This window comes from Phalaenopsis equestris, unplaced genomic scaffold (genome assembly GCF_001263595.1).
Source record: "Phalaenopsis equestris unplaced genomic scaffold, ASM126359v1 Scaffold000471, whole genome shotgun sequence".
Taxonomy (NCBI): domain Eukaryota; kingdom Viridiplantae; phylum Streptophyta; class Magnoliopsida; order Asparagales; family Orchidaceae; genus Phalaenopsis; species Phalaenopsis equestris.
Window position 1 is genome coordinate 80,392 of NW_018164912.1, and position 13,039 is coordinate 93,430.

The following is a 13,039-nucleotide window of genomic DNA, read 5'->3' on the forward strand; positions in this document are numbered from 1 at the left end:
TTATTTCTTCTGGTACTCACGAGAGTGTGAGAACAGTATGTCATCTTTTGGAACTGATCTGTAATGATTATATGTTTCTGCACTATATGCTTCTGTACTACCAATAAGCTATTCTGAATAAACTGCCTCAAACAGTTTTATCAGACAATGACAGAAATGTCATTTAACCACCAATAAGCTAATATGAATAAGCTACCCCAAACAACAAGTCAGATTATTCTGATAATCTGCAGATTATCATATTATCAGAATAATAATCAACAGCTGCGCCAAACACCTTTAATTTCAAAAATTGATAGATAAATACACATTATCTCCTGACTTGGCGCTAACGATTATAGGATAATAATAATAATAATAATAATAAATCCATTCTTTGGTTTTTTTACATATTACACATTAAAATGTCTATATAAATCAAAATGCATCTGCACATTTGCATATAAAATACCTGCTGCTTTCAGGATTACAGTCCCAGCTCCTTTTTCTGCAAACGAACCACGCACACCAAAAGCCAACCGTATTCTCTGCCATTACCTGAGAACTTTGAACATTTGAGCAAAAGAACAAAATTGCCTCCAACAAAGCCCCTCTCTGAAATGGCAAACAGCTTCTTTTATGTCAAATAAAAAAACCATGCGTTCCTAGAGCATCTGAAGTTTACGCATGCAGGATCAGGTTAAGGCAGACTTGTGAAAAGTAAGGACGCATTGGTCCCACCAAAGCCGAAAGAGTTTGAGAGCGAAGTTCTGATGGGCATCTCTTTTGAGGCGGTTAGAGGGCTGAATGAACCATGAAAGGCTGGATCAGGCTTTTCAAGGTTTAATGTCAAAGGTGCAATCCCCTGCAAGCAGCACCAGAAAATTAGATAATGAATGCTAGTAAATCCCTTTAGTAAGGAATGAGGATAATCCAAGGGGTGTTTATCACACAAGTTTAGTAGAAGATTAAGGGCCTGTTCAACTGCAGTTGTTTCTTCAAACAGCTGTGAAACTATTCTAGAAGAAACTACTATTCAAAAAGCTGTGACGCTACAATATTTTTGTTTAAAAAAAAATTAGACTACGGCTTTCGAGCAGCCACCGCACTTGGCCAGGTCCAGTTGCAAAACACAGCTTTCAACTGCAGCTTTTTGAATAAACAATTAAAATGCAGTTTTATCAAATATAAAATAGTATTGTGCGGCACCACACCACTGCTCCAAACACACCCTAAGAAACCCCGACAATGATGGAATAATATAGGGAAGCTCAAACTCTTTAAAATAATCAAAGAGAAAGTATACATGATGGATGGCAAGAACCGAAAATATTGCTTCAACCGAACCAGCAGCTCCAAGAAGGTGGCCTGTAGCACCCTACAAAACATGTTAGAACTACATTAACAACGCGCAGTTGCAAAAGAGCTGAATCGCAACTCAAGGCTATCTATTTGTGCGTAGAACATAAAAATGCATTTTACCTTTGTGGAGGAGAATGCTAAAGCACCAGATGTTGCATGGTTGGAGAAGACATATTCCATTGATTTAGCCTCTACAGCATCACCTGTGGCAATTCAGGATTCATTCAATTTCAATGCTTTATCATGTAAGATTGAATCCAACAACTCAACTTTTTAAGGTCAAGGGAACAATACCAAGAGGAGTAGATGTAGCATGAGCATTTATGTAGTCCATATCAGTGGGAAGAAGTCCAGACTACATAAAGAAAAATAGCGTACAAGTTAATTGGCTAATTTGACATTTGACAGCATAGTATACCTGTTCTAGTGCACGTTCCATAGAAAGAATAGCTCCCCTTCCGTCACTATGAGGTTGAGTAATGTGATGAGCGTCACCTAAAGAAAAATGATTATACCTTATAATACCTTATAATACAATTTGATTGTAAATAAGATAAAAAAAATAAACGTTTAAACTGCAGAAAAAGGAGACCTGACATTCCATATCCTCGAATTTCTGCATAGATTTTAGCTCCTCTATGTATTGCATGATTGAGTTCCTGAATAAAGAATATGAAATTAGTTTAATTACTGAAAGCAAATAGTAAATTTGAATATTTGAGCTTACGGATGATGGATTTAAATGTTGCCATTAGCAATCAAATATGATTGAAAAGGCTAAAAGGAACAAAAGAATAGTCATAAAAGACCGAATTAGTAACATGGGCCAAGACTGATACCAGAGTTAACTAAAAAATAAGGAAAACACAACTTTTATTATAGAAAAACAAAGAGGAGGGAGGAAGGGGAAATTCAAAAGACACATAACAAAAACACCAAACAAGGGCTTGAATTGAAGGGGGTGGAAAGGCGGCGATGAGCTGGCTATGGTTGGTAGGGATAGGAGGTTGAGATGGGAGAGGCAGCAGCAAGGCATGCGAGCTGGCTGGTGATTGGACAGCGACAATGAAAGGAGATTACAGGCAGGGGTTGAACTGGAGACAGGGGAGCAGCATCAAAGACGAGGTGGGTCTGGCGGCAGGAGAGCAGCAGGCATGGAAGGTTGGTGGCAGGATAGTCCAGGAGGGTTATGACAGCCGGTTAGGTGGCTGGAATGAAGACGGGAAAAACAGAAAATGAAGATAAATACCACCTCAAGACGAGTTACACTTAAATCACCTTCTCACCTTTCGAATATAGCCTTATGAAGGAGAATTGGAGACGCCGACAGCTGTCTCGATAGAAAACACGAGAAAAACTGAAAACCTTTAACAGTGAAAACACAAATATAAGCCTCACATAACTATAATTGGGTTTCCCCTTATGGAAAGGAGTTACCAAAACATGGTGGAAGGGTTGATCAATCCTCCCAGGTCTAGACCGGTTTGGTCAATAAAGAAGCACAGGATATTTTCCGCGGCTCCCTGTTACACCAAAGCTCCCCCTATTACGCTTGCATCAGTCTCCCAAGATTGGGTCAACCTCATTCGTCGAAGCTTCTGAGTCCTCGTATTATAAAGTCAAGTCTATCAAGTTGAAGGTAGCAGAAATATTGTAATCCCTCGACAAACCAATCCTATTAGCATTGTCATTTAGCTTCTTGAGGATCATGAAAGGTCTGTCTCCCCTGGGCTTGAATTTCCAAAATGATTCCTTGGAGAATCTATTTCTTCAATTTGATCCACACACTAAATCTCCCTCCTGAAAGGTCACCTTACTTGCTTTATTAGCTTCTCGTGTACTTGTGATTCTATCTGGCGATCTCTTTCCTTTCCCTACCTAAGTGTGTAGCATCTGAAGCTCATGAACCCTCACCATGGCATCTACTAACTTCCAACGTAGGAAGAATCAGCTATTTCATCTATTAAACTGTGAGTTAATATAAAAAATTTAATTCACTTGTCCGATCATCCATTCCAGTCTTAGTTAATTCCAAATCCCAGGGCGGGTCGTGACAACAAAATGATATTTCAAGGTATGCACTCACCTTTGTCAAGGAAATTGAAGACCCAATTGAAACAGAGAACGGGTTAATGAGGATAAAGAAGTTATTAGATAGTATGGCGTGTCCGGATGAAAGAATAATTCCTTGAGCTACATTTGTGCTGGATGAAAAAAGCAAAAGGTGGTGGCGCGGGCAGCATCAAGACAAGCTAGAGGACATACCCTAATATGATGGTTAGTCGGGAGGAATTGGAGTTATTCAGAGAGTGGTTTATGCCCATATCCGCTCAAAGACAGATATAGGACAAATTCATCACGTTGAAGCAAGAAGAGAAGAAAGTCATACAGTATGAAACATGATTCACTGCACTGTCAAGGTATGTGTCATAGTTGATCGCCACCGCAGAAAAAAAGTGATATAGATTTCTTTTAGGATTAAAGGATTCAATTAGGAAGTCGTTTATACCTTTAGGGATCGATGAATACTCGATATTAGTGGAACGAACTAGAAGACTGGAGATCAATTATCAGCTTACTTAGAAGCGTAAGGAGGTGCACAAGAGAAAGAGTACTGATGAAGAAGAACATGTAGATCAATCCAATGGGAAGCAGTCTAAGGATAATTCAAGTGGAATTAGCAAAGGTACGACTCATGGAACAGTAATCACTCGTGCCAAACGTGGAAAACAACACAAAAGTGAATGTTTGATGGGCTTTAACACTTGTTATCGGTGTCGTCAACATGATCATATAACAAGATATTGTCCATCTCTTAGCCAGAAGAGAGCTGAAGATCAGAAATCAGGTAGTTCTTTCGTAGAAGATTGTTGGTGGTAGAAAAAAGAAAGAGTCTATAGCTTCAGCTCCTACCGAAGGTCAGCCAGGGCAACATGTTCAATCTGAAGTATATTTCCTTACTCATAGTGAGTCTGAAGAACAAGTTGTTGCTGATGGTGATGAGGTCTGATGAGTTTAACATTTTCTTATATATATATAATATATATATATATATATATAAACATATATATATAGGGTATTTTCCTACCATATTTTCTTGCTTCAGTATTGTTATCCAAAATATAGTTGAGTCACCATGTATCAAATCTTTACTCTCATAGTGATTATTTTTATCTTAATGAATGACCACTAGTTTTCATCATGAAATTTATGGATAGCTGATGTTGACGTACTTAATGAGATGGGAGTTGCAGTCAGTTTTTAAATTTCGAGGACGAAATTTTTATAAGTAGGGGAGATTGTAACGATCCAATTTCAGTTACCCGGAATGAGAATAAACGAAAAATCTAAGAAGAGGAAACAATGGGTCGGGCAACAGAAGAGGGAGGAAAGGAAGCGAAGGAGTTGGAAGCTGAAAAGGCAAGTTCACTCAATAAAATGTTGTATGGGGGAGGCAAGAACATACCAAGAGTTTTGATCATTGAGTGCAAGAGACGACAGTGAGCTAGAGTTTCCTTGCAGTTGAAGGCAGCTTCGATGGACGACAACATCCATGTCGAGAGGGAGGAAGAAGAGGGAGACGACGACACCGAGTGTTTGTTGTGCTGCGTTGAGCTGCGACTAGAGGCAGAGGTAGGGAGACGTGTGAAGCGGTTTCCGCATGTAGTGGAACAAAGCTCTCCCGTACATCGAAGGTTTGTGTCCTTGCTACCATATGAAGAAGGAAGTAGGTTGCGTTCACGCCTGTGCAGTAGGGAGCTAATTGAAGGAGAAAAAAGTGCCCTACTGCTATGAAGGTAGAAGGGTTCGCATGGACAAGAGCTCAACCAAATAGGTAATGTTTGTTTAATTGATTTAATAATAAAACTAAATATAAATATATAAATATATTGAATAGAAAATTAATCAGGCTTACATAAAGTAAAATATAAAAATTTTATACATGAATAACTAAGTTAAGAATTAATAAAAATAGGAAGTTATTTAAAGTTTGGTAATATAAATATCATTTTTTTATTAGGTATTCAATTTAGAAGAGTTGACATCAAAAGAAACCAAAAAACAAATTAAACGACATCGATTTGAGTATTCGTATTCTTCTGCTATATTAATATTTTGTTTCTTCTATACCAAATGCATTTGTTGTTACTATTATAGTACTCCATACACATGATTTATGGTTATAATGATTTTTTTTCTTATTATAAGAATTACCTGTATGCTCAACTTGTTTAATTCATCATTGAATCAGGCATAAGAATATTGACTGATATGTGACTTATAATGAAATATTCATTATTATAAAGTAATATTTTTATAGTGTGATTGTATGTGCATTTTTGGATATGATGAAGTCACCTATTTATGGTACTAGTGTGAGAACACTAAGATAGCAGTGCATGTAAATAGAGAAGATATGAATATTAAAGTACCTTAATTGGCACAATTTTTAGACGATGTTCTTGTGACAGTTGTACATATATAGAATGATATTAGTACGATATTTGATATAATAAGATTCATCAAAATAACATTTCAAATGATTATATTGATTTAGTAAAATAATCATTTGAGTAACAACTTGTATCTTCTCGACCAAATACATTTATCGTTGTTGTTATAGTACTGCATACTCACGATTTATACTTCTAATAAATATTTTCATATTGTAAGAATGACCACTGTGCTCAGCTTTGCTTAATTCATCATTGAATCATGTATAAGAATATTAACTACTAAGCAAATGATATTGAATATTCATTATTAGAAAGTAATATTTTTATATTATGCTTGTATATGCATGTTTGGCTATGATAGTGTTACCCCTTTATAATAATGGTGATAAACACTAAGGTACTCCTGCAAGAAATGAAAAAGGATTTTGATATTGAAGCATCTTAATTGATAAAATTTTTAAATGGTACTATTGTGATGATTGTATATATATAGAATGATATTAGTATGATATTGATATCGTAAGATTTATTAAATAACATCTCAAATTATTATATTGATTTAGTAAAAAAGTTTAACTAACAAGCATTTTACCATTTTTTTTTGTATTACTGTAATTTAGGAGTATGAGTATTCACTGGCTTGCTTAGTTCATTGTTATTTTAAATTAACTTTTCAGGTAAACTAAGAAATTAAAAGATGAGCGATAGAATAGAAAATATTATAGAAGACGTGGATAATCAGTTACAAAGTAAATTTAAATATACTGTTTTAAATTAATTTGATTAGTGGTTCTTTCATTTTATTAATAGTTTATTATGAAAACGGACATCAAAACTTTAATTCACACCGTCTAACCGTCTGTACCCATTTTGGTTTATAATATATATATATATCAGTGGGTGTTGTATGTTTATATGTATATTACTTAAAACTTATATATAGATTGATCCTTCATGAATAGTTCATAATTAAAGCTAAGTTAATTCCATTGACCTTTCTAGTAACATTTTACTATTACTTACCATTAATTTTCTAATAAATACTAAATTTATGATTAAATTATAAATTAAGCAGTCTTAATATTCAAGACCAAATTAGTACTAAAAAGCACTATTTATTTTAACTTCACAAGGAATAAATTCCATAGTATAAATTAACATTCCCGACTAATTAATTAATTATATTCCTAGAATGCAAGGCGAAAAATAACTCTTGAAATCATCTTGTATAAATCAATAAGCATAAGTTTATAAATATGAGTTTATTAATTACCTAGGAGAAAGATTATTCCCCATCTAATCATACTGATAATAAATTTTGAATATTCTATATTAACATAAAATAACACATTCAAATTAATCTTATTTCAGTTTATATAATCATAAATCTCGTCCTATATAATCATATTTTAGAAGTACTTTCATCCTAACAACTCACACAATGACAATCCAAATAAAATTGTGTCATTTAAAATGAAACTGAACCACTGTTAATTATTAAATTAAAGATCACAACTTTACTTCATTAATTATAAACATTTTCATCTTATTATCCTTAAGAGTTATCCTCTTCCATACGCTACAATATTCAAGATCACATTAATAATCAAATTTTAATGGCATTTATTAGTAACATCTAAATGAACATAAAAATTGAAATAAAAAACTATTTTATTTTATTAATCAAATATTAAAATCTAAGGCAAATTATTTCAAGACATAATCCTTAACGGATTGACCAATTGAGAAAATCAGGGTCAGATAATGCTTACGTTCACTGCTTCGGTTCTGCTAACAACCTTCTGGAAAATAAAAAGTTTGAGAAGGGAACTCTTTTTCATGTGTTAGTGCAAGCGCACAAGGATCACCTAGAAAATTAGTTAAATCATATACATCTAAAATAATTGATCCATCTGGTCTTAGCCTCAAATTTTCCTTTCCTGTGTCCCTCTCTCATCAAGGAATTAAAAAAATTAGCTTTTACGAAAGTAAATTCATATTAAATTTTAATTAAAGAAAATAAAATTCATTACCTATAACCATGACACCTTGATCAGCATCTCCATTAGCTTTATGCCAAAAATATGAGATCCGCTTATGAATCCCACGCCATTTAGGGGACTTAGACAACCTCTTTTGACTAACATTTTCATTGAATGCACAGTTTTTCTGAATAAAAATTTTGCAAAACTTTTGAACAAATTACATTTAACTAACAATTCCTTTTAATCTTTTGAACTCTCCCTAACTGCATGCACTACTCTCTTTCAAACGTTCAAAAATCATGTTTACTTTTTATGTTCCTTTTACAGGTTCTATTCTTAAAGACTTGAAATTCACATTTCTATCAGACCCTCTTAGTCATTATTTTGCTATTTTACTGCAATTTTTAAGATTTTTCATCAAATCTCATGATGCTTATTTACCAAAAAAGCTACCTACATGCCACAAGGCACATCTTTACGCAACTACAACAACAAGCCTCTATCCCACTAAGTGGGCTCTGCTACATGAATCTTTTTTCTCCATTGTGTGTCAAACTTTCATTTAATTCTTTAAAATATGACCAAATCTTTTTAAGTCTACCTTGGTCTTTCTCAACATAAGTCAAATCTAAAAGATGTACTCTCCTAACCGAATTATTAGATGGTCGACGTTTAACGTGACCACACAATCTAAGATAACTCTCTCTAATCGTGTATGACATTGGAGCTACACCAACCATTTCCCGGATAGATTTGTTTCGCATTGTCTCTACGTGTCAAGTCACATCTCTATGCAAACAGCAAAATATTCATTATAAAAATTATATATGCACTTATTTCCCTAATCATAGGCATAAAAAAAGAAAGCCCTTAAAATTTTTTTTAGTAAATCAATTAACATAGCTAGAAGATAAACTGATAACGTGTCACAAGAAGACTAGATTTCTTACACAGAAGGACCTAAATATGGATAAGGATATGGCATTCATAGTTAAAGTTGGATGATAAAATGGTGAAGAGTATTATATGATAAGAAAGTATTGAAAACCTAAGAGCAAATTTTATTAAAATAATATTAAACCAGTTATATTATATAGATTCAAGTGTTTGTGGAAAAATAGAAAGTTAGAACAGCCAGCATGAGTGTGACATAAATAAGAAAATTAGGATTGCCGCATTGTTAAATTATGAACTACAATGAGGAAATATTATATCAGCAAGATGATAGGAATAGCACCTAATTGAAGATGATATGGCACAAAAATTAATTTGGTCATTTGGTCATTTTGGGATAGATATCTTAATTTGGTCATTTTAGCACAAAAATATATATATCCCAAAATGACTAAATTAATTTTTGTGCCATATCATCTTCAATTAGGTTGTAGATGATGATGATGATGCATTAATAGGATGACTATATATAACTAATGTGAAAATTTTGTAAGGAAAAGGTGTAGAACAATATTAAAATGGTGAGAAGTTGTGAAAAATATATGCAAATAATATTAACAACTCATTAAGCACTCAGTCATAATAAATCTAAGAGGGTTCTGCAACAAAATCAAATTAATTGAAGTCTAATAATGAAGAGTAACATAATAACACAGATTCATAGAAGCGTAATCCATGCACAAATTAATGAGCTGCCACAACATCAGCAAAATTAGCAACAAATCAATTCATTCTCTGAATTTATTGCTTTGGGAATTATGCACGAGTACAAAAGAATTAGTACAGCAATACAAGAAAATTTTAACTTGGTGCATATCGTCTAAGGTTACTAAGAAGCATAAACTGTGAAATATTAGATTAACTTCAAGGCTTGTCTACTTCATCCATGCAATAGAATAAATACACAATCAATAACATTAAAAATAAGCATTATTCCAGAAATTATAAATTCATTCTTTCATACTAACCTCCAGTATCAAGATACCACAGCCCTCACCAATGCTGCATTAAGAAAGATGTCAGGTAGAAAATAAGATCAGATTAATAATAATAATAATAATAATAATAATAATAATAATAATAAAAGGACAGTATTAGAAAATTCCATACACAAATCCATCTCTACCACAATCAAATGGTCGTGAAGCAACTTCAGGAACAGAATTGTATTTTGTAGCCAACGCTCTTGATCTGAAAAAAAAAAACATCTAAGATAAGAATATGCCATCCTTTTATATGCTGACCTATACAAAATAATAAATTATATAATAAAAAGAAGGAATACTTCATGGTCATGTTCCATGCAAGATGTAAGTTATGGTTGTCTAAGGCAAACCCTACTTATGACTGAATTCTTATTCTTAAAAATAATTAAGGTATGAATCGAAAGTTTTATAAGTATCAATACACCAATAGAAAAACGTTTACTTTCCTCCTCGGAGCACTTATGTGGTAAATATTGATTGTATATCATTTTTGTGGGGGGTGGGGGGAGTTGAGGCGAGGAGTCGGGAACTAAAGAGGGGAGAGAAAGTGAGGAGTCGGGCTAGGGGTCAACATTCGATTGGTTTAAAATTAATCAAATCGATTACAACCGAAATCTATAATTCAAAACATCGAAACAATTTAGATTTTGATAAAATCGAACCGATTAAACCAAAATTTGATTCGATTTGAATGCTTAAGTTATGAAAAATTTAATTATTTATTATAATTTGGCTAAGAACAATCATTATAAATTACATAGCTTATCCACATAATATTCATTTGATTTCATGAAGCCTCTATTTATTTCATACAAACATTAAATATAGTAAAAAAAATTAGATTTTCTTTGTTATTTGGCTTAAAATTAAAATATAATAAAATTTTTTGAATAAAATATCGGTTCTTCAGTTTGTTCGATTAAATGAAAATTAAAACAAACTTAAAACCAAAGATTTAAGTTTTAGAAACCAAATATCAAAATTGAATTTTAAAACAAAACCGAACCATCCAAACTTGATCGATTCAGTTTGGTTTTCCTATTTTGACCAAGTAATGCACACCAGTAAGTCAGGCAGCCAAAAAGGGGGAAGATGAAGCGAGGATTATCGGGAAGCTAGGAAGGTGAACTGCGCCCAATAAATAATAGAACGACTTATCTGTTGAGTCGAGCAGCTTGCCTGTGGTGAAGGCAAGAGAGGGGATCTTATGTGTGTATAGAGGAGACATGGCTTGCATGCAAAGGAAGAAGAAGGTGGCGGTGTCGTCAAGGCAGCGGCAATGTTGAGCTGCAATTGTAAGAGTTGGAGACTTTGCGACTCTATAGAAGAGCTAAACACGTGTTAGAGGGGGGCCGAAGCAAGAGATCTCGAGCGCAGGAAGGAGGCTAAGCGAGTAGTGAGTCTGCCGCGTAAATTAGGGCTCCACCGAGGAAGGTAAGCCTTAAAATATTTTTGTAATTGATTTAATAATAAAACTTAATACTAAGATGCATATATATATATATATATATATATATATAAGAATTACATAAATAAATTTAATACTTAAATAATGAAAAGGTAATAGTTTATTAAAATAATAAATTAACAAATTAAATTTTATATCACATTAGTTTTAGGCATTCAAATTTTAGAAGAGTCGACGACAAGACAAATAAAATAACAAATTAATGGTCATCGAGGTGAGTACTCTTATTTTTAATCTATGGTAATATTGTTTTCTCTCCAATATTTTGCATTAGTAAATAATGATACTTGTACAAGCTTTATTTTAATTTACAAGCTTTATTTTGATTTATAAACTGCATTTTTATAGCAGTATATTAAATTAAATTTGATGAGCAAATGAATGAAATATTTATATTGACTGTTTGTATGTAAATGACTGACTATGATAGAGTCGCCCCTTGAAGGTACTAGTGGGGAAACAATAATGTACTCGAGGACGTAAATGGAAAAGATATTGATATTGAAGTACTTTAAGTGGTACAATTTTTATACGGTGCTATTGTGACAGTTGCTCGGATATATAATAATATTAATATATTATTAATATAGTAAGATTCTTTGAATAACATCAAATATTTATATTGATTTATTAAAAACTAACTAACATGTATATTGTTTTACTTTTTCCTTATATTTGTAATTTATGAGCATGAATATTCACTAACTTTGTTTAGACTTACTATTGTTTTAAATTAACATTTAATTTCTAATTAAGTGATTAAAAGATGAGCGAAGCAAGAAAAAATATTTATAGAAGATGCGGACAACTTATAACGAGGTAAATTTAAATAGATATAATCATAGATAAATGACACAAATCACTTAGCACCAGAGATACTAGGTATAGAGAGCCCCATTGATCATCATGAATAGCAAAATGGAATTTGGGTTCTTGTGTTATTTATTGAAATTTTAATATATTTGTCTTTTCACTACTCACAAACATCAAATAATATTGTTTAATATTAATTTTTTTAGAAAATTAAGGAAACATAATTTTGAGAATGATAAAGAATGAATGACCTAGATATCATAGTTGAAATCATATCCCTTCTTTATTGGATTTAAAAGTTTTAGAGAAAAAATAATATGCCAAATATTTTATAGTTTTCTTGATCATTGGATTCCTCGAGGTGATAGATCTCATCTCTTTCTTTTACAAGATCAATCATTTCTTGAAATGCACAATGTGAAGGCTAGAACACAAAAGTGTATCTTAAATCTATAATATGTTTTTGGATATATGATAAGTTGGTAAATAATATAAGTAAATCTAAACCATTTTGAAGTGTGAGAGAATCATTTTTAAGAATATCACTTTGACCAGCAACAACCATTATGGATCCATAAAAAATCTATATTTCTTTGTTGCTGAGACAAAAAATATATGAAATAAATTTATATTAATAATTGGTCATATTTCCATAATCAGAAGTTGAACAAGTGAAATTGTATGTCCCTAAGAATTTAAAAACATTCGAAAAGGAGGTAATACTTAATAATATAACCGAAAACGTAACAAGTGCAAGTCTTTTCTAGCAATACCAACAAATATTTCTACTTTTCTATTTTTTTTTCTTTGGAGGTCTATGTGTTGTCCTTGTTCCATGATGTTATGTTCTTCCAAATGCTCTCTCTCTCTCTCTCTCTCTCTATATATATATATATATATATATAAACACACACACACATATATATATAGACATGTATATACATACATATAAATGTAGATGTATATAGATATAGATGTATACAGTTATGTATAGATATGTATCTATATATATATATATATATATATATATATATA

At 32.3% G+C, this 13,039-nt stretch overlaps 1 protein-coding gene across 2 annotated transcripts in view; it reads right to left on the minus strand.

Moving 5' to 3' along the window:
* Positions 1-481: 481 nt before the first annotated feature.
* Positions 482-13,039, minus strand: part of LOC110027975 (3-oxoacyl-[acyl-carrier-protein] synthase, mitochondrial) — a 22,265-nt gene continuing 9,707 nt past the window's right edge. For both annotated transcript variants that reach the window (XM_020729645.1, XM_020729646.1), the window contains exons 6-13: positions 9,848-9,928; positions 9,706-9,739; positions 1,934-2,000; positions 1,760-1,836; positions 1,636-1,696; positions 1,462-1,544; positions 1,286-1,357; positions 482-844 (exon numbers count right to left, since the gene is read on the minus strand). In XM_020729645.1, the coding sequence (XP_020585304.1) occupies positions 680-844; positions 1,286-1,357; positions 1,462-1,544; positions 1,636-1,696; positions 1,760-1,836; positions 1,934-2,000; positions 9,706-9,739; positions 9,848-9,928 (640 nt within the window). In that variant the 3' untranslated portion in view covers positions 482-679. The remainder of the gene's footprint in view (positions 845-1,285; positions 1,358-1,461; positions 1,545-1,635; positions 1,697-1,759; positions 1,837-1,933; positions 2,001-9,705; positions 9,740-9,847; positions 9,929-13,039) is intronic.